Genomic DNA, 21552 nt, shown 5'->3' on the forward strand with positions numbered 1-21552 from the left:
TCCATCAGGCCACCATGAGGTCTACCTGTGTCGATTCTAAGCTTCCTGAAGCAACCGGAAGTGGTTAACTTGTGCCAATTAGACAGTCACAGAGGATTTTCTTATGAAACCCTGCTCAGGGCTTAACACATTCCATTCCGCTTCAGGCTACTTGGAAAAAGCTTGATCAAACCTGTTGTGACTACTTCTATCCGTCATGCCCGTTGTTGCTTATCTGTTTTTCACTAGATATATCAAAGATGTGAGCTCGATGTGATCCCAACTCTGCCACCAATGCAACGAAGAAAGTGAAAGCTGCAACTGAGACTAACCAGGGCTCATATGTGGCAAAGTGAGCTGTAACGGCCGTTTCCATGAACGCCTAGTAGACCTCTGGGCAGAGGCACTAGGCCTACAGTGCCGACATATGCCACGTTACAATAGCCTACATGTGTAACATGGTTGACAAGACCGTAATAATCATAATGAAATGGCCTTGGAAGTACCATAAGTGTAAGCCAACATAATTCATTATTTTACATGAACCTGTTTTTAACTGCATTGATGTTCATTGATAATAGTCCAGACTCATTATAGTTGCAAATACCATGCAGTTGCACCAGGGGAATGTAAACAAAATAGATAATGTTTTGCAGGTCTTCTGTTTCCCCACATTTATGTGATGAGTTAATTTCCCATCATGAAAATGTATCCCCACTCCCCAATCAAATACCTTCATCGATACCATTAAAAAAAAGACAAATACAGCTTTTCACTTCAATCTGGCAACCTTCATAAAATCTAACATAGCACCAGTATCCCAAAGTATTAAGCAAAAAAAGAGCAAATAATAAATGTAAGGCTACTATTATACTAAAAGTATTTCGGTGACCTGGTTGATTAACAATATTGGGTTGTTAACACATTTTTTAAAATATATAAATACATGTGGGACACAAAAAAAGTGTAGAACTACATTGCCCAAAATACATTGCTCCAATAACGTTTGAAAGATTGTTCTGACGTTTGCCCTGCAAAAATGGTATTTGTCCTACAAATTAAGTTGCACAACAACGTTTATTTTCCCACAAATGAAGCAACACAAAAATGCACAAAACACATGAAATCTGCTGAAATACTTTTTGTACATACTAGCACAAACGAGGGTGTGTCACGCCCTGACCTTAGTTATCTCTGTTTTCATTATTATTTTTGGTTAGGTCGGTGTGTGACGAGGGTGGGTATGCTTGTTTTTTCTTGTCTTGTTTATTTTTATTTTTTTTTATATCAAGAGGTTTTTGTAAGTCTAGGTATATGTATGTCTATGGTGGCCTGAATTGGTTCCCTATCAGAGGCAGCTATTTATCATTGTCTCTGATTGGGGACCATATTTCAGTAGACATTTCCCTTGGGTATATATGTCTATGTGTAGTTGCCTGTCAGCACTCTTGTATCTTGTATAGCAGCATGTTTGTTTCGTTAGTTTGTTCAGTGTTCTTTCTTCATTAAAAGAAAGATGTAGCCTGTGCCTTGGTCTACAATTTATTTTTATTTTACCTTTATTTTACAAATTCTTATTTTCAATGACGGCCTAGGAACAGTGGATTAACTGCCTGTTCAGGGACAGAACGACAGATTTGTACCTTGTCAGCTCGGGGATTCAAACTTGCAACCTTTCGGTTACTAGTCCAAAGCTCTAACCACTAGGCTACTCTGCAATGAACGTGACAGGGTGAGATTGTGTTGATGGGTTACTGACCACAATCTTTTGAATAGAAAACAATGCTGCATGAAGAGGTGCTGAAAGTGCTGCAGATAAATGTAAACAAATTTGCCAATTTTTTAATTACTCTTGCCTCCATAAAAATGTATTAAATCATTGAAAATACTCCACCAGCATAATTTAGCCACAAATGATTTCGCAAGCCCATTTTTTCAGTTTTTGATTTGTTAAAAAAGTTTGAAATATCCAATAAATGTCATTCCACTTCATGATTGTGTCCCACTTGTTGTTGATTCTTCACAAAAAAATACAGTTTTATATCTTTATGTTTGAAGCCTGAAATGTGGCAAAAGGTCGCAAAGTTCAAGGGGGCCGAATACTTTCGCAAGGCACTGTAAATGTCAGCTGATAATCGCTTCAAGTGTTCAAATGTTAAGCAACCTGAAGTTGTGAATTAAATTGCCCTGAAATTCTAAGCATCTTTAAACTAGAGTATGGTTGTCAATGATGTAAAAGGAAAAGTTCATTCCACATTCCTTAAATATGACCAAAAATAAACAAAACACATTTTCTACTGTTTGAGTTTATTATGGAGGCTCTTTTCAGTCGCAGAAAATGCGGTTTTAATCAATGACTATACCAGACTGAAATTCCTCATGGTCATCTGTTGTGTTCCGAAGCACTTCAGTACACAAATAAATCATTACAATAATATTTAAAACATTCTCAACTTATTAGTACATTTAAAAAGACATTAAAACTAAGCAACACACACAATTATGGAAACATCTTCAATACAGCTTGTCTTTGCAACTTGCTTTGTACTGAGTTGCTCGTGCAGAATCACTCTTGGATGTTGTTGACTTTATTCCCCACCTGTGCGTTTCCTTTCTGCCTCTGGCCATCCCGAGAAGCCCGGTTTGTGCCCATGCTAAGGGGCAGAGAGGACTTTGTTTAAAGAAGGTGGGATAACAGGAAAAACTGTAGAAATGTCTGCCAGACTGTGACTGACAACGCAAATCTAGTCAGCCAGTAACTTACCATCTGAGGGGTTTAACCTGGTTGATGAATTCTGGTAGTTGTTCTCCTTTTGTTTCTGGTAGCAACAAGCTCAACACACCAGCGATGACTGTGGTGCCTCCCATTAGAATGTAGGGTAGTATCTTGTTATACGTGCCTTCAATCAGAAGATAGTGTGACACTTTATTTGGATCCACAAATCACAAATCATTGCTTTAACCCTAAACCCCTAAACCTAAAATAGCCTTTTTCCAAAATGCTTCCTTGTTTTACTATCCTTGTGAGGACTTCTGGTCCCCACTGGGATAATAAAACCAAGCAGACATACGGACTGGAGACTCACCCATGTAGGCGATGTATGGAGACACAGTGCTACCTACTCTGGAAGCCATGGAGGTGGCACCCAAGGCCATATTGCGCACGACTGTGGGGAAGAGTTCTGTGCCGTACAGATAGAGGAATCCAAACGCTCCAGTGACACCTGTTTTTCCAATCATCACCAGGGTGAGAGACAGGGCGTGCATGTCTGACAAGGACAGAAACAAAAGGTCCCACGAAGTTAAATATAGTGTAGGCCGATGACAAGAATGACGAACCAGAGACACTCGAACTCCAGTGTGCAGCAAGCAGAATTTTGTGGTCCTAGCACAAGGACAGAGCCCCACAATATTCGTCTTACTGTTCCGCTAGTTAAACAGTCCAGAAGTTATAGTGTGATGTGGGCATTCAACTGGCCTGGAGAGGCCATCTTTGTCTTTGAAATCTCAACACATTTTTTGATGGGACAACTTTTTGGCTGTCTTGGGATATATCATTTCATGCTTTTTCTGCTTTTTTTCCCCCTTGGCAGACATACCAACAAATGTACTTGTCCAAATAAACTTAAAAGGTTTGTGAAACTGGCTAAACCCAGGAAGTATATATATATATTTTTTTACATTAAAATCTAAAAAATCCTATCTGACATCTCAGTGTGCCATCTCAGTGCGCTCAGTTCAAGATGGAAAAAATCCTGTGACATCTACCATCTCCTGACTTACCAAAAGGGCAGGTGCCTTTGAGAGTTTAATGTCCGTTCCTGCAGAATAACAACAAACCACAAACAATCTTTAGCCAGTTTGACAAACCTTTCCAGTGTCTTTGGACAAGTAAATGACCAATGGATTGCTGTTATGTCGTTCTGATTATTTCTATCTATCTATCTATCTATCTATCTATCTATCTATCTATCTATCTATCTATCTATCTATCTACCTATCTATCTATCTATCTATCGTGCAGTAGATGGCTTGGGATTTGAATTGTAATTCCGGCAATTGTAATTCTGCTTAACTAAGACATGTGATGCCCAACTTTTATCAACACGTCTCCTTCACAACTAGGGATGATAAAGTCCTAGAACACTGTTACTCATCCCACAAGCAAGCATACAGTGCCTTCAGAAAGTATTCACACCCCTTGACTTTTACCACATTTTGTTGTGTTACAGCTTGAATTTAACAATGGTCAAAATAGTTTGTCACGGGCCTACACAAAATACCCCATAATGTCAAAGTAGCATTGTTTTTTTTTTTACAAATTAATAAAAAAGAAAAATCTGCAATGTCTTGTGTCAATAAGTATTCTACCCCTTTTGTTATGGCAAACCTTAATAAAATCAGGAGTAAACATTTGCTTAACATGTCACATAATAAGTTGCATTTTTTAAACAACTTCCCCATCTCTGTGCCCCACACATACAATTATCTGTAATGTCCCTCAGTCGAACAGTGAATTTAATGCACAGATTCAACCACAAAGACCAGGGAGGTTTTCCATTGGTTCCCAAATAAGGGCACCTACTGATAGATGGGTAAAACAAACAAAAACATTTACATTGAATATCCATTTGAGCATGGTGAAGTTATTCATTTCACATTCGATGGTGTATCAATACATCCAGTCACTACAAAGATACAGGCATCCTTCCTAACTCAGTTGCCGGAGAGGAAGGAAACCGCTCAGGGATTTCACAATGAGGCCAATGGGGACTTTAAAACAGTTACAAAGTTTAATTCCTGCGATAGGAGAACAACCAGGATGGATCAACAACATTGTAGGTACTCCACAATACTAACATAATTGACAGAGTGAAAGGAAGGAAATATAGATAGAGATATACAAATACAAATATACAAATATTCCAAGTCATACATCCTGTTTGCAACAAGGCACTAAACTAATCCTACAAAAAATGTGGCAAAACAATTAACTTTTTGTCCTGAATACAATTTGTTATGTTTTGGAAAAATCCAATACAGCACATTAATGAGTACCACTCTCCAAATGTTCACGCATAGTGTTGGCTGCAACATGTCATGGGTATGCTTGTAATTGTTAAGGACTGGGGAGTTTTTCAGGATTTCTTTTTTACGGAGCTAAGCACAGGCAAAATCCTAGAGGAAAACCTGGTTCAGTCTGCTTTCCACCAGACACTGGGGCAAATATTTGGCCAAACTTATACTGGAGTTGCTTACTAAGAAGACAGTGAATGTCCCTGTGTGGCCGAGTTACAGTTTTGACTTAAATATCTATGGCAAGACCTGAAAATGGTTGTCTAGCAATGATCAACAAACAATTTGTGGAACCCTCTAGGAGACTTACCTAGAAAGACTCACAGCTGTAATTGCTGCCAAAGTTGATTCTACAAAATAGTTATGTAAATGAGATATATATCAGTATTTCATTTTCAGTACGAAAAATTGTAAAAAAAGGTTTCCCCTTTGTCATTATAGGGTGTTGTGTGTAGACGGGGGGATCCATACATTTAATACATTTTGAATTCAGGCTGTAACGCAACAAAATGTGGTATAAGTCAAGGGGTATGATTACTTTCTGAAGGCACTTTATAAAGGCCCTTCATCGTCCCCCCTTCGGCAAATCAGATGTCCCTATACAGAAGCTCAAACAGGAAGTACCTGTGAAACGCTCCGTATAGAAATGGTCCTCCGAATTAGAGGCTATGTTGCAGAACTGCTTTGCTAGCTCTGACTGGAATATGTTTCAGGGTTCGCAGCATCCCCAAATAAATAAAAAAAACGTGCATTTTATTAACCTTTTTGGGATAGGGGGCAGCATTTTCACTTTTGGATGAATAGCGTTCCCAGAGTGAACTGCCTCCTCTCTGTCCCAGATGCTAATAAATGCATATTATTAGTAGTATTGGATAGAAAACACTCAGAAGTTTCTAAAACTGTTTGAATGATGTCTGTGAGTATAACAGAACTCATATGGCAGGTGAAAATCTGAGAAAAATCCAACCTGGAAGTGGGAAATCTGAGGTGTGTATGTATTCACTGCAGTCCTCAATGAATTCGCCTTGAGATATTAATGATATCTGCACTGCCTTAGGGGTTCCACTAGATGTCAACCATCTATAGTAATTTGAATGAGACCTCTGCTGTGTTGTGGGAGTGAATGAGAGCAGAATCAATCATGTGTCTGGCAGTCGGCCATTTTCTGATCACACGCATTCTTCATGGTATCCACTTTGCGTTCCATTGCTCATGAAGACACAAAGGAATAGTCCGGTTGGAACTCTATTGAAGCTATATGTTAAAAACATCCTAATGATTGATTCTGTACTTAGTTTGAAATGTTTCTTCGACCTGTAATATAACTTTTATACGTTTTTTTCTGACGTAACGCTGACCAGAATGAGCGTTTGGATATGTATACCGCTAACAAAAGAAGGTATTTGGACATAAATAACAGACATTATCGAACATAACAAACATTTATTGTGGACCTGGGATTCCTGGAGTGCTTTCTGATGTAGAGCATCAAAGGAAAGGGAATATGTATCATGTAATTTCTTGTTTATGTTGACGTCAACATGGCGTTTATTTTTACTATTTTTCTGAGCGCTGTCTCAGATTATTGCATGGCTGGCTTATTCCGTAAAGTGTTTTTCAAATCAGACACAGCGGTTGCATTAAGGAGAGGTATATCTATAATTCCATGTGTATAACTTGTATTATAATCGACATTTATGATGAGTATTTCTGTTGAATGATGTGGCTATGCAAAATCACTGGATGTTTTTGGAACTAGTGAATGTAACGCGCCAATGTAAACTCATATTTTGATAAATATGAACTCTATCAAACAAAACATACATGTATTGTGTAACATGAAGTCCTATTAGTGTCATCTGATGAAGATCATCAAAGGTTAGTGATTCATTTTATCTCTATTTGTGCTTTTTGAAACTCCTTTCTTTGGCTGGAAAAAGAAATGGCTGTGTTTTTCTGTGGCTTTGTGGTGACCTAACATAATCGTTTGTGGTGCTTTTGCTGTAAAGCATATTTGAAATCCGACACTGTGTTGGGATTAACAAACAGATTAGCTTTAAAATGGTATGAGATACATGTATGTTTGAGGAATTTTAATTATGAGATTTTTGACGTTTTGAAATTGGCGCCCTGCACTTTCACTGGCTGTTGTCATATTGCAGCCATAAGAAGTTAAATGTCTAACAACTACTTCTCTCCCTCTCCTACAGACTATCCACACTGACTCTTTGCCCATCCACAGGTCTCTACCCACACAGACACAACCTACGTCGCTGCTAAAATTATTATTGATTCGATTATTACTCCATTATGATCCTGTCCATTGATTATTGATTGGCATTACTATTAGTATTTATCCTGATACTCGTCAATATTACTCCTGTTTAAATGTATATATTGCCATCCGTATATTACAATATGTATTTATTGTTGAAGTCGGAAGATTACATACACCTTAGCCAAATACATTTGAACTCAGTTTTTCACAATTCCTGACATATAATCCAAGTAAGAATTCCCTGTTTTAGGTCAGTTAGAATCACCACTTTATTGTAAGAATGTGAAATGTCAGAATAATAGTAGAGAGAATGATTTATTTCAGCTTTTATTTCTTTCATCACATTCCCAGTGGGTCAGAAGTTTGCTTACACTCAATTAGTATTTGGTAGCGTTGCCTTTAAATTGTTTACCTTGGGTCAAACGTTTCGGGTAGCCTTCCACAAGCTTCCCACAATAAGTTGGGTGAATTTTGGCCCATTCCTCCTGACAGAGCTAGTGCAACTGAGTCAGGTTTGTAGCCTCCTTGCTTGCACACACTTTCAGTTCTGCCCACACATTTTATATAGGGCTTTGTGATGGCCACTCCAATACCTTGACTTTGTTGTCCTTAAAGCCATTTTGTCATAACTTTGGAAGTATGCTTGTGTTCATTGTTTGGAAGACCCATTTGCGACCAAGCTGTAACTTCATGACTGATGTCTTGAGATGTTGCTTCAATATATTCACATAATTTTCCTACCTCATGCAGCCATCTACTTTGTGAAGTGCACCAGTCCCTCCTGCAGCAAAACACCCCCACAACATGATGCTGTCAACCCTGTGCTTCACGGTTGGGATGGTGTTCTTCGGCTTGCAAGCCTCTCCATTTCTCCTCCAAACATAATGATGGTCATTATGGTCGAACAGTTCTATTTTTGTTTCATCAGACCAGAGGACCTATCTCCAAAAACGATGATCTTTGCAGTTGCAAACCATAGTATGGAGCAGTGGCTTCTTCCTTGCTGAGCGGCCTTTCAGGTTATGTCGATATAGGACTCGTTTTACTGTGGATATAGATACTTTTGTACCTGTTTCCTCCAGTATCTTCACAATGTCATTTGCTGCTGTTCTGGGATTGATTTGCACTTTACGCTACCAAAGTATGTTCATCTCTAGGAGACAGAACGCATCTCCTCCCTTAGCGATATGACGGCTGTGTGGTCTCATTGGTGTTTATACTTGCGTACTATTGTTTGTACAGATGAATGTGGTACCTTAAGTGAAATCATCTGTCAACAATTGTTGGAAAAATGACTTGTGTCATGCACAAAGTTTGTATAGTTTGTTGACATTCTTTTTTTGGAGAGGTTGAAAAATGAGTTTTAATGAGTCCAACCTAAGTTCCGACTTGAACTGTATATATTCCTGCTACCTGTCATTTTCCGCCCTCTTTACATGTGTATCCTTCTCCCAGTAACTTTATGTATGAACCCACCTCACCACTCCGGTAACCCTACACATTGAATAGGATACTGGCACTGACCTGTACATACTTGCATTCTTGTGTTCTTTCATTCTCATCGTAGTTCTTACTTTTTTCTTACTAAAATGTTCTTCTCCTAGATCTTATTATTATTATTATCGTCGCATTGTTTGGAAAGAATACTAATGGTAAATCTGTTTTATCTTGTGCACGTGGAAAATGAACTTTGAAACTTGAAAGAGAATTGACATAATTAAATAATGTAAATGTAAATAATTGTAAATACATGTAAATAATTACTAGGAAAACCTTTTGTCAACATTGTGATGTTATCAAATGAATCAGTGCCAATGATGGAATGCCAGTTACTGTTGATGTGGTCTACAATCTTGCAAAGTTATATAAAATATTGACCAATTGGAAATGGCCGTGTGGTGGGAGGGTTCATACCTTGAGGGATAAACTTGATGATCAGAAGCAGGGTCCCAGAGAGGATCATGGTGAAGGGAAGAGTGAATCTCCGTGGAGTGTAGCGTATAAATAACCAGATACTTCCATAACCCAGAAATTCTGAGGATGCAGCCACCAAACAGTTGAAATAAGGGTCTCCATCCATGTTGGGGGTGTTTAGGGACATCCCATAGTAAGTCATGGATATGACAATCCTGGGTAGAAGATTAGATAACTTTAAGAAATGAAAAATCTTTCAATTAGAGGAAAATGGTTAACATGTCAGTGGAATTAGTATTTTTTTGTAAGTGGAAATAGTTTTTACCAAATAATAATGCTGATGAGTGTGATGTTCCTTATGTTAGTTGTTTTGATGAGATCCAGCCATGTGTACAGTCGCTGACTTTCCTTGTTTTCCTAGAAACACACCAAAAATGAGGCTGTTAGTAATAGATTTTTCAGACCAATATTGGATGTAATTATCAAATGGCAAATTGATTAACACACACATTCTAATAACACACACAGCTGAATAAAGACAAATGCATAGACAAATATAAGTCACTAAGCAAGACACCTTGACTTATCAGTGTATTTGAATAATGACAGTTCATGTCTTTAGATTGGTCTAGGGAGATCAGCCAAGGTCTTTGCCAACATTTACTGTGCTCTAGTAATTACCTGCTGTAGTAATGTATTTCACAAGGTTTATTTTCTGGATGTAGTGGTGTAAAGTGCTTAATAAAGGAGACATACTCTTTAAAGTACTACTTAAGTCATTTTTTGCGGTATGTGGATATTACTATTTCAATTTTTACAACTTTCACTTCTATTCCACTACATTCCTAAAGAAAATAATGTACTTTTTACTCCATACATTTTTCCTGACACCCAAAAGTACCCGTTACATTTTGAATACGTCGCAGGACAGGAAAATGGTCAAATTCACGCACTTATCAAGAGAATATCCGTCCGTACTCTCTCTGATCTGGTGGACTCACAAAACACAAACACTTAGTGTTGGAGTATGCCCCTGGCTATCTGTAAACTAAAATAAAAACAAGAACATCTGGTTTGCTTAAAATTAGGAATTTTAAATGATTGACAGTGCCTTCAGAAGGTTTTCAGACCCCTTGACTTTTTCCACATTTTGGTAAAAAAAAGAATCCCCCGCAAACACACAATATCCCATGATGAAAAAGCTAAAGATTTTCAAAATGTTTCCAAATTTATAAAAGACTAAACACAGAAATTCGTTATTTACATAAGTATTCAGACCTTCTGCAATAAGACTCGAAATTGAGCATCCTTAAGATGTCTCTACAACTTGATTGGAGTCCACCTGTGGTAAATTCAATTGATTGGACATGATTTGGAAAGACACACACCTGTCTATTAAAAGGTCCCACAGTTGACATTACGTGTCAGAGCAAAAACCAAGCCATGAGGTCGAAGGAATTGTCCGTAGAGCTCTGAGACAGGATTATGTCGAGGTACAGATCTGTGGAAGGGTACCAAAAAATGTCTGCTGCATTTGAATGTCCCTATGAACACATTGGCCTCCATCATTCGTAACTGGAATAAGTTTAAAACCACCAAGACTCTTCCTTGAGCTGGCAGCCCAACCAAACTGAGCAATCGGGGGGGAAGGTCCTTGGCCAGGGAGGTGATAGTCTGACAGAGCTCGAGAGTTCCTCTGTGGAGATGGGAGTAACTTATCGAAGGGCAAGAAGGTTCTAGCGGTGGCAGGTAGCCTAGTGGTTAGAGTGTTGGACTAGTAACCGAAAGTTCATTGAAAATAATAATTTGTTCTTAACTGACTTGCCTAGATAAATAGAAGTTTAAAAATATATACATATTTAAATCTCTACAATACTCCACCTATCAGGCCTTTATGATAGAGGGGCCAGACGTAAAACGCCCCTGGCAGCCCGCTTGCAGTTTGCCAAAAAAGCTCCAAAAGATTCTCTGGTCTGATGAAACCAAGATTGAACCCTTTGGCCTGAAAGCAAAGCATCACATCTGGTGTAAACCTGGCACCATCTCTATGGTGAGGCACGGTGGTGGCAGCATCATGCTGTGGGGAAGTCTTTCAGTGGCAGGGCCTGGGAGACTAGTCAGGATCGAGGCAAAGATAAATGGAGCAAAGTACAGAGCGATCCTTGATGAAAACCTGCTCCAGAGAGCTCAGGACCTCAGACTGGACAACGACCCTAAGCACACAGCCAAAACAACGCAGGAATGGCTTCGAGACAAGTCTCTGAATGTTCTTGAGTTTCCCAGCCTTAGCCCGGACTTGAACTCAATCGAACGTCTCTGGAGAGACCTGAAGATAGCTGTGCAGTAACGCTCCCCGTCTAACCTGACAGAGCTTAAGAAGATCTGCAGAAAAGAATGGGAGAAACTGCCCTAATACAGGTGTGCCAAAGCTTGTCGCGTCATACCCAAAAAGAGGCAGCAGGGTTGCCTAGTGGTTAGAGCATTGGACTAGTAATCGAAAGGTTTCATGTTCAAATCCCCGAGCTGACAAGGTGTAAAACTGTCCTTCTGCCCCTGAACAGGCAGTTAGCCCACTGTTCCTCGGCCGTCATTGAAATTAAGAATTTGTTCATAACTGACTTACCTAGTTAAATAAAGGTACAATTTTTTTAAGACTCAAAGCTGTATTCGCTGCCAAAGGTGCTTCAAAAAAGTACTGACTAGAGGGTCTGAATACTTATGTAGATGTGATATCAGTTTTAATTTTAAGAAATTAGCAAACATTTGTAAAAACCTTTTTTTAGCTTGTCATTATGGGATATTGTGTGGATTGACAAGGGAAAAAAACATTTAAATAAATTTTAGAATAAGGCTGTGACTTGTTGGAGAAGTCAAGGGATCTGAATACTTTCCGAAGGCACTGTATACTTTTACTTTTGGCACTTAAGTATATTTTAGCAATTACATTTACTTTTGATATTACGTGTATTTAAAACCAGATACTTTTACACTCAAGTAGTATTTTACTGGGTGACTTTCATTTTTACATGAGTCATTTTCTTTTTATGTTTCTTTACTTAAGTATGGGTTCTTTTTCCACCCCTGTCTGGATATAAGCTGAAAGAAGACTTTATAGGTCCCTCTGAACTTGCTTCTCTTTTGCGCGCACATGGTATTATATCTGCAAAATACTTGTCAATCTCTTGGATTTGACACACATTTCCTACATCCATACATTTCAAAACAGACTGTAGCTAACTACTGTACCATGAGTTGTTCACAGTCTTCCGGTTTGAATATGACGTCTGGAGGAGTGATGCCGTTCTTTCTTGCTGCAGCTCGTATGATGTCCTCTGCCTCCTTTACCCTGCCCTGAGACAACAGCCACCGAGGAGACTCAGGGATATACCTAACAGAGGAGACAAGGAATAAAGTACCCAAATACTGTGTGTGATAAGGACATATGTTGTCACACAAAAAGGACAAGGAGATTACTGTACCTAACTCATACTCACCACCAAAGTGGGATATAAAGAAATCCAGGTATAGACAGGGCTATCAGCAGAATCCTCCAGCTACGGATGAACCAGGCAAACATTGGCAGAGCGGTGTATCCGATTGCATAGCACATAGAGACCCCCAGTGAGGCAAAGTTGATGCGTACATTTCTGATAAGAAGCTCAGAACCTAAAGGTTAAGGACATAAATATAGGAAACGCTCAATACCTCACAACATTCTCAAGCACTTAGGATTTTGCCTGACTTTTTCAAGTTATTGCATTCTGTTTTTACTGTTGTTGAAGTTGTATATGACCTTACTCACCAAGTATGAAAGCAGCACAGTAATTGGCAATTTGTCCCATCCCAACGATAAAGTATAAGGCACAGAACAACTCCCAGCTGTTGGCAGCAGCCTGGAGTATACTGAATACGGTCTGGAGTGCCAAAGTAGCAAAGAAAATGAACCTCCTCCCATACCTGAGGAGAAATACGTTTGATCTTGCTTGCTCTGTTATTATCATAGTAGAATATTGAGAAACTATTGATGCACTGGATGACTTGATGTAAAGTTCTAGAGATGGAGGCTGCAATAAAATGTAAACAAATAAACAATTGATCGATCACTGTGTTTTCACTAACTTTTTACTCATGTAGTGAACAACTAGCCTGATCCACCACATCCACTGGCACACTTTTTGATCAAATATATTTCTCAACATGTCTTACTGGTTCCCCATTAAAGCTGCCTACAGTAAAATAAATCCCACCGCTGTTTGTCAAGTCACATCATGTGTGGAGGGATCTAATGAGATGGTAGTGTTCAGACCGGAACACGTACCTATCGGAGATGATCCCAGACAAAAAAGACCCGGACAGCACTCCAAAAAAGAATATTGTGACGGTGAAAGGGGTTTTCCATGCATTGTCACACACCAGATCCCACTGTGGGTAGACATAATGTTAGAATGATTATGAAGACATTTCCCCAGATCAGGGAAACATGAATATAAAAACTACTAAGGATGTTTTACCTCTGTCACTATGGTGGACCTGTATTGCTCTTTACTGAATTCCCATCCATCCAGGCATCCCTCTGTCTCATTCCCAAAGCCAGTAGCAGAGTCCAATTGTTCTTTAAACCGAGTACAACGACTTAAAATTACCTCTCCCTTTACCTCCTGTAATGGTATGGAGTAATTCAAATCCAGTCCAAAACCACTGAAGTTCAGCTGGGGGACCCTGCACCGGTGTGGGGGGATATCTGCCAGGAAAACCATGGCCATCCCAACATAGCCATTAGGAATACTGCTTAAACTGAGCAGAAGAAAAATAACCTTTTGGAAAGGTCCCCATTCTCCCAAAAAGGAAGTAATTTCTTCATAGTCCTTCATTTTCAAGTAAAGTATGGAATGCTGAACTAACTATCTATGAATGACCTAGAGACAAGTCTATCTTTTAAACTGCAGGTCACTGTGTCATACTGATATCCACGAGATCAGTGAAACATGACACCCAGTGGGTGGCGTCTTAGAAAGGTAAAGGAAAATTAATAAATAGACAATACTCAACCTAGCATGAAGAGGTCAACAAAACTAAATTCACAGTGGATTATTGAACTGCTCAATATGGCACACACACACACAGAGAGAGAGAGAGAGAGAGAGAGAGAGAGAGAGAGAGAGAGAGAGAGAGAGAGAGAGAGAGAGAGAGAGAGAGAGAGAGAGAGAGAGAGAGAGAGAGAGGCAGGCAGGCAGACAGACACAGAGACAGAGACAGAGACAGAGACAGAGACAGAGACAGAGACAGAGACAGAGACAGAGACAGAGACAGAGACAGAGACAGAAACAAAGACAGAGACAGAAACAAAGACAGAGACAGACAGAGACAGACACAGACAGACACAGACAGAGACAGACACAGACAGACAGAGACAGACACAGACAGACACAGACAGACCGACAGACAGACACAGACAGACCGACCGACAGACAGACAGACGACCGACAGACAGACAGACAGACAGACAGACAGACCGACAGACAGACAGACAGACAGACAGACAGACAGACAGACAGACAGACAGACAGACAGACAGACAGACAGACAAACAGAGAGGGACAGACAGAGATAGACAGAGACAGAGAGACAGAGACAGAGACAGATATAGAGAGACAGGCTGAGACAGAGCCAGAGACAGAGAGACAGAGAGACAGGCATAGAGACAGATAGAGACAGAGACAAACATAGACAGAGAGACAGAGACAGAGACAGATATAGAGAGACAGGCTGAGACAGAGCCAGAGACAGAGAGACAGAGAGACAGGCATAGAGACAGATAGAGACAGAGACAAACATAGACAGAGAGACAGAGAGAGACAGACAGAGACAGAAACAGAGACACAGACAGAGAGACAGACATAGAGACAGACATAGACAGAGACAAACAGAGACAGACAAAGGCCGACAGAAACAGACAGAGACATACAGACAGAGACATACAGACAGAGACAGAGATACAGAGATACAGAGATACAGAGAGACAGACAGACAGACAGACAGACAGACAGACAGACAGACAGACAGACAGACAGACAAAGAGAGAGACAGACAAAGAGAGAGACAGACAAAGAGAGAGACAGACAAAGAGAGAGACAGACAGAGACAGAGACAGAAACAGAGACAGACAGACACAGAGACAGAAACAAAGACAGAGACAGAGAGACACAGACAGAGAGAGAGACAGACAGACACAGAGACAGAAACAAAGACAGAGACAGAGAGACACAGACAGAGAGACAAACATAGAGACAGACAGAGACAGACACAGACAGACCGACAGACAGACAGACAGAGAGAGAGACAAACAGAGAGGGACAGAGACAGACAGAGATAGACAGAGACAGAGAGACAGAGAGAGACAGAGACACAGAGACAGAGACAGAGAGAGACAGACAGAGACATAGACAGAAACAGAGACAGACAGACAAGGAGACAGAAACAAAGACAGAGACAGAGAGACACAGACAGAGAGACAAACATAGAGACAGACAGAGACAGACACAGACAGACAGAGAGAGAGACAAACAGAGAGGGACAGAGACAGACAGAGATAGACAGAGACAGAGAGAAAGAGACAGAGAGAGACAGAGACAGAGAGACAGACAGAGACAGAGACAGAGACAGAGACACAGAGACAGACAGACAAAGAGAGAGACAGACAAAGAGAGAGACAGACAGAGACAGACAGACACAGAGACAGAAACAAAGACAGAGACAGACATAGAGACAGACAGAGACAGACACAGACAGACAGACAGACAGAGAGACAGAGAGAGACAGAGACAGAGAGACAGACAGAGACAGAGACAGAAACAGACAGAGACAAAGACAAACAGAGACAGACAGAGACAGAGAGATACAGACAGAGGCAGAGACAAACAGAGAGACAGACATACAGAGAGAGATAGAGACAGAGACAGGGAGATACAGACAGAGACAGGCTGAGACGGAGACAGGCATCGAGACAGATAGAGACAGAGACAAACAGACAGAGAAAGAGAGGCATTGACAGACAGAGAGAGAGATACAGACAGAGGCAGAGACAAACAGAGACAGAGACAGACATAAAGAGACAGACAGAGACAGACAGAGACAGACAGACAAGACAGGTAGAGAGAGAGACAGGCATAGAGACAGATAGAGACAGACAGAGACAGAAACAGACAGAGACAGACATACAGAGAAAGAGAGACAGACAGAGATACAGACAGAGGCAGAGACAAACAGAGACAGACATAAAGAGACAGAGAGAGACAGACAGAGACAGACAGACAAGACAGACGGAGACAGAGAGCGATAAAGCAGATACAGGGAGATACAGACAGAGACAGGCTGAGACAGAGAGAGATAGAGACAGAGACAGAGAGACAGAGACAGAGACAGGCATAGAGATAGATAGAGACAGAGACAAACATAGACAGAGAGACAGAGAGAGACAGACAGACAGAGAAACAGAGACAGACAGAGACAGACACAGACAGAGAGAGAAAGAGAGAGACAGACAAGACAGGCGGAGACAGAGAGCGATAAAGCAGATACAGGGAGATACAGACAGAGACAGGCTGAGACAGAGAGAGATAGAGACAGAGACAGAGAGACAGAGACAGAGACAGGCATAGAGATAGATAGAGACAGAGACAAACATAGACAGAGAGACAGAGAGAGACAGGCAGAGACAGACAGACAGAGAAACAGAGACAGACAGAGACAGACACAGACAGAGAGAGACAGACAGAGACAGACAGAGACAGACAGAGACAGACAGAGACAGACAGACAAACAGACAGACAGACAAGACAGGCAGAGACAGAGAGAGATAGAGACAGAGACAGGGATACAGACAGAGACAGAGTGAGACAGAGACAGACAGACAGAGAGGGACAGAGACCGACAGAGATAGACAGACAGAGAGACAGAGAGAGAGACAAACAGAGAGGGACAGAGACACAGACATACAGAGACAGACAGACAGAGAGAGAGACAGAGAGACAGACAGAAACAGAGAGATACAGACAGAGAGACAGAGAGAGAAAGAGAGAGACAGAGACAGACATAGACAGACAGAGAAAAAGACAGAAAGAGAAAGAAACAGAGACAGAGAGAGACTAGTGAAGGTGAAGGTGTAAACTTGGCAGTAGAAAATCTCAACAATATATTTGACCTCTCAGCTTCCCTATCAAATCTAAAAATCTCAAATAGAATGCTGAAGAAAATTAACAACAATGACACATGGTTTGATGAAGAATGCAAAAAATCTAAGAAAGAAATTGAGAAACCTGTCCAACCAAAAACATAGAGACCAGGAAAACCTGAGTCTACGCCTTCACTATGGTGAATCACTAAAACAATACAGAAATACACTACAGAAAAAGAAGGAACAGCATGTCAGAGACAGACATAGACAGACAAAGAGAGAGAGACAGAGACAGAGACAGACAAAAACAGAGAGAGACAGACAGGGAGAGACAGACAGGGAGAGATAGAAACAGAGACAGACAGAGACAGAGAGGCAGAGTCAAAGAGAGACAGACAGAGAAAGACAGAGAGAGAGAGACTGCTGTTCCCACATGCTTCAAGAGGGCCACCATTGTTCCTGTTCCCAAGAAAGCTAAGGTAACTGAGCTAAACGACTACCGCCCCGTAGCACTCACTTCCGTCATCATGAAGTGCTTTGAGAGACTAGTCAAGGACCATATCACCTCCACCCTACCTGACACCCTAGACCCACTCCAATTTGCTTACCGCCCAAATAGGTCCACAGACGACGCAATCTCAACCACACTGCACACTGCCCTAACCCACCTGGACAAGAGGAATACCTATGTGAGAATGCTGTTCATCGACTACAGCTCGGCATTCAACACCATAGTATCCTCCAAGCTCGTCATCAAGCTCGAGACCCTGGGTCTCGACCCCGCCCTGTGCAACTGGGTACTGGACTTCCTGACGAGCCGCCCCCAACATCTCCTCCCCGCTGATCCTCAACACGGGGGCCCCACAAGGGTGCGTTCTGAGCCCTCTCCCTGTTCACCCACGACTGCGTGGCCACGCATGCCTCCAACTCAATCATCAAGTTTGCGGACGACACAACAGTGGTAGGCTTGATTACCAACAACGACGAGACGGCCTACAGGGAGGAGGTGAGGGCCCTCGGAGTGTGGTGCCAGGAAAATAACCTCACACTCAACGTCAACAAAACTAAGGAGATGATTGTGGACTTCAGGAAACAGCAGAGGGAACACCCCCCTATCCACATCGATGGAACAGTAGTGGAGAGGGTAGCAAGTTTTAAGTTCCTCGGCATACACATCACAGACAAACTGAATTGGTCCACTCACACTGACAGCGTCGTGAAGAAGGCGCAGCAGCGCCTCTTCAACCTCAGGAGGCTGAAGAAATTTGGCTTGTCACCAAAAGCACTCACAAACTTCTACAGATGCACAATCGAGAGCATCCTGGCGGGCTGTATCACCGCCTGGTACGGCAACTGCTCCGCCCTCAACTGTAAGGCTCTCCAGAGGGTAGTGAGGTCTGCACAACGCATCACCGGGGGCAAACTACCTGCCCTCCAGGACACCTACACCACCCGATGTTACAGGAAGGCCACAAAGATCATCAAGGACATCAACCACCCGAGCCACTGCCTGTTCACCCCGCTATCATCCAGAAGGCGAGGTCAGTACAGGTGCATCAAAGCTGGGACCGAGAGACTGAAAAACAGCTTCTATCTCAAGGCCATCAGACTGTTAAACAGCCACCACTAACATTGAGTGGCTGCTGCCAACACACTGTCATTGACACTGATCCAACTCCAGCCACTTTAATAATGGGAATTGATGGGAAATGATGTAAATATATCACTAGCCACTTTAAACAATGCTACCTTATATAATGTTACTTACCCTACATTATTCATCTCATATGCATACGTATATACTGTACTCTATATCATCGACTGCATCCTTATGTAATACATGTGTCACTAGCCACTTTAACTATGCCACTTTGTTTACTTTGTCTACATACTCATCTCATATGTATATACTGTACTCGATACCATCTACTGTATGCTGCCCTGTACCATCACTCATTCATATATCCTTATGTACATATTCTTTATCCCCTTACACTGTGTATAAGACAGTAGTTTTGGAATTGTTAATTAGATTACTTGTTGGTTATCACTGCATTGTCGGAACTAGAAGCACAAGCATTTCGCTACACTCGCATTAACATCTGCTAACCATGTGTATGTGACAAATACAATTTGATTTGATTTGATTTGAGACAGACAAAGAGAGAGAGAAAGAGAGACAGACAGGGAGAGACAGAGTCAGAGACTGACAGAGAGACAGAGACGGAGAGATACAGAAACAGATACAGACAGAGAGAGACAGAGAGAGACAGACATAGACCAAGACAAAGAGACAGAGACAGAGACAGATAGTCAGAGACAGAAACAGACAGAGACAGACAAGAGACAGGCAGAGACAGGGAGAGAGAAAGAAACGGGGAGAGAGAAAGAAACAGAGACAGATATAGACAGACACAGACCAGAGAGAGAGACAGAAAGAGAGACAGAAGGAGAGACAGAGACAAAGACAGAGACAGAGAGACAGACAAAAACAGAGATAGAAACAGAGACAGACAGAGACAGAGTCAAAGAGAGACAGACAGAGAAAGACAGAGAGAGAGAGAGAGAGAGACATACAGAGACAGAGAGATACAGACAGAGACAGAGAGATACAGACAGAGACAGAGAGATACAGACAGAGACAGAGACGAACAGAGACAGATACAGACAGAGAGAGACCGACAGAGACAGACAGAGACAGACATAGACCAAGACAAAGAGACAGAGACAGACACAGAGAGATACAGACAAAGGCAGAGACAGAGACAGGCAGAGACAGAGACAGGGAGATACAGACAGACAGAGACAGAGAGACATAGAGAGACAGAAACAGAAACAGACAGAGACAGACAGAGACAGAGACAGACAGAGAGACAGAGAGGGACAGAGAGACAGAGGGACAGAGACAGAGAGATACAGACAGAGGCAGAGACAGAGACAGACAGAGAAAGAGACAGAAACAGAAACAGACCGACAGACAGAGACAGAGACAGGCAGAGACAGAGACAGGGAGATACAGACAGAGACAGCTTGAGACAGAGCGAGATAGAGACAGAGACAGACAGAGAGACAGAGACAGAGAAACAGACAGAGACAGAGAGACATAGACAGAGACAAACAGAGACAGAGACAAACAGAGACAGAGACAGACAGAGACAGAGAGAGAGACAGAGGCAGAGACAAACAGAGAGAGAGACAAACAGAGAGGGACAGAGACACAGACAGACAGGGACAAACAGACATAGACACAGAGACAGACACAGAGACAGACAGAGAAACAGACAGACAGAGAAACAGACAGACAGAGAAACAGAGAAACAGACAGAGAAACAGAGAAACAGACAGACAGACAGACAGACAGACAGACAGACAGACAGACAGACAGACAGACAGACAGACAGACAGACAGACAGACAGAGACAGAATGAAAGGGACAGACAGAGACAGAATGACACAGAGAAAGAAATTGAGACAGAGAAAGAAAGAGACAGAAAGAGACAGTGAAAGACAGACAGAGACCGACAGAGACAGAAATAGACAGACAGACAGACAGACAGAGACAGAGAGACAGAATGAGACAGAGACATTAAGAGACGTACAGACACATAGACAGAAAGAGAGAAATAGAGACAGAGACATAGAGACATACAGAGAGAGACAGAGACAGGCAGAGAGAGACAGAAAGAGACAGACAGAGAGACAGAGACAAATAGAGACCGAGAGCGAGACAGACAGAGACAGAGAGAGAGAGACAGTAAGAGACAGAGAGTCTTAGAGCAGATTTGGACATATTTGTATAAAAGACTGAACATCCGGAGCTCCATGTATATTTGTGTAAATATATAAAATATTAGTGTACATGATGAAATATTAGGTACATACCTTTATGATTTATATTTACCTGATTGAGATATATTCATTTGTTGTTAGTGTAACTCAGTTTTTGCCCCCTCTTGCCCATTCATTGTATTGTGGTAAGTGTGTTCGAATAAAGGCAGGAAGTTGGGCCTTCGGGGGAGGGAGTCCTTCCAAAATGCGGGGAGCGGTATAGTTTTTTGACCATACAGACAGGTCATAATATGTATTTTCCATATCAAGTATTCTATGCTTTAAGTTGATTGGAGAATCATTT

The 21552-nt window shown here is 41.4% G+C and overlaps 1 protein-coding gene across 2 annotated transcripts in view; it reads right to left on the bottom strand.

Moving 5' to 3' along the window:
• Window positions 1–2278: 2278 nt before the first annotated feature.
• LOC118383509 (solute carrier family 22 member 4-like) overlaps window positions 2279–21552 on the bottom strand; it is a 45947-nt gene continuing 26673 nt past the window's right edge. The window contains exons 1-10 of one of the 2 annotated variants that reach the window (XM_035770013.2): window positions 13759–14287; window positions 13566–13669; window positions 13050–13204; window positions 12742–12913; window positions 12494–12635; window positions 9573–9664; window positions 9248–9462; window positions 3066–3248; window positions 2744–2879; window positions 2279–2633 (exon numbers count right to left, since the gene is read on the bottom strand). In XM_035770013.2, coding sequence (XP_035625906.1) covers window positions 2546–2633; window positions 2744–2879; window positions 3066–3248; window positions 9248–9462; window positions 9573–9664; window positions 12494–12635; window positions 12742–12913; window positions 13050–13204; window positions 13566–13669; window positions 13759–14118 — 1647 coding nt within the window. In that variant the 5' untranslated portion in view covers window positions 14119–14287 and the 3' untranslated portion in view covers window positions 2279–2545. Of the gene's footprint in view, window positions 2634–2743; window positions 2880–3065; window positions 3249–9247; window positions 9463–9572; window positions 9665–12493; window positions 12636–12741; window positions 12914–13049; window positions 13205–13565; window positions 13670–13758; window positions 14288–21552 lie in introns of those variants that run through there. The other variant, XM_052506958.1, reaches the window with a different exon arrangement.

This window comes from Oncorhynchus keta, chromosome 4, assembly GCF_023373465.1.
Source record: "Oncorhynchus keta strain PuntledgeMale-10-30-2019 chromosome 4, Oket_V2, whole genome shotgun sequence".
In the NCBI taxonomy this organism is placed as follows: domain Eukaryota; kingdom Metazoa; phylum Chordata; class Actinopteri; order Salmoniformes; family Salmonidae; genus Oncorhynchus; species Oncorhynchus keta.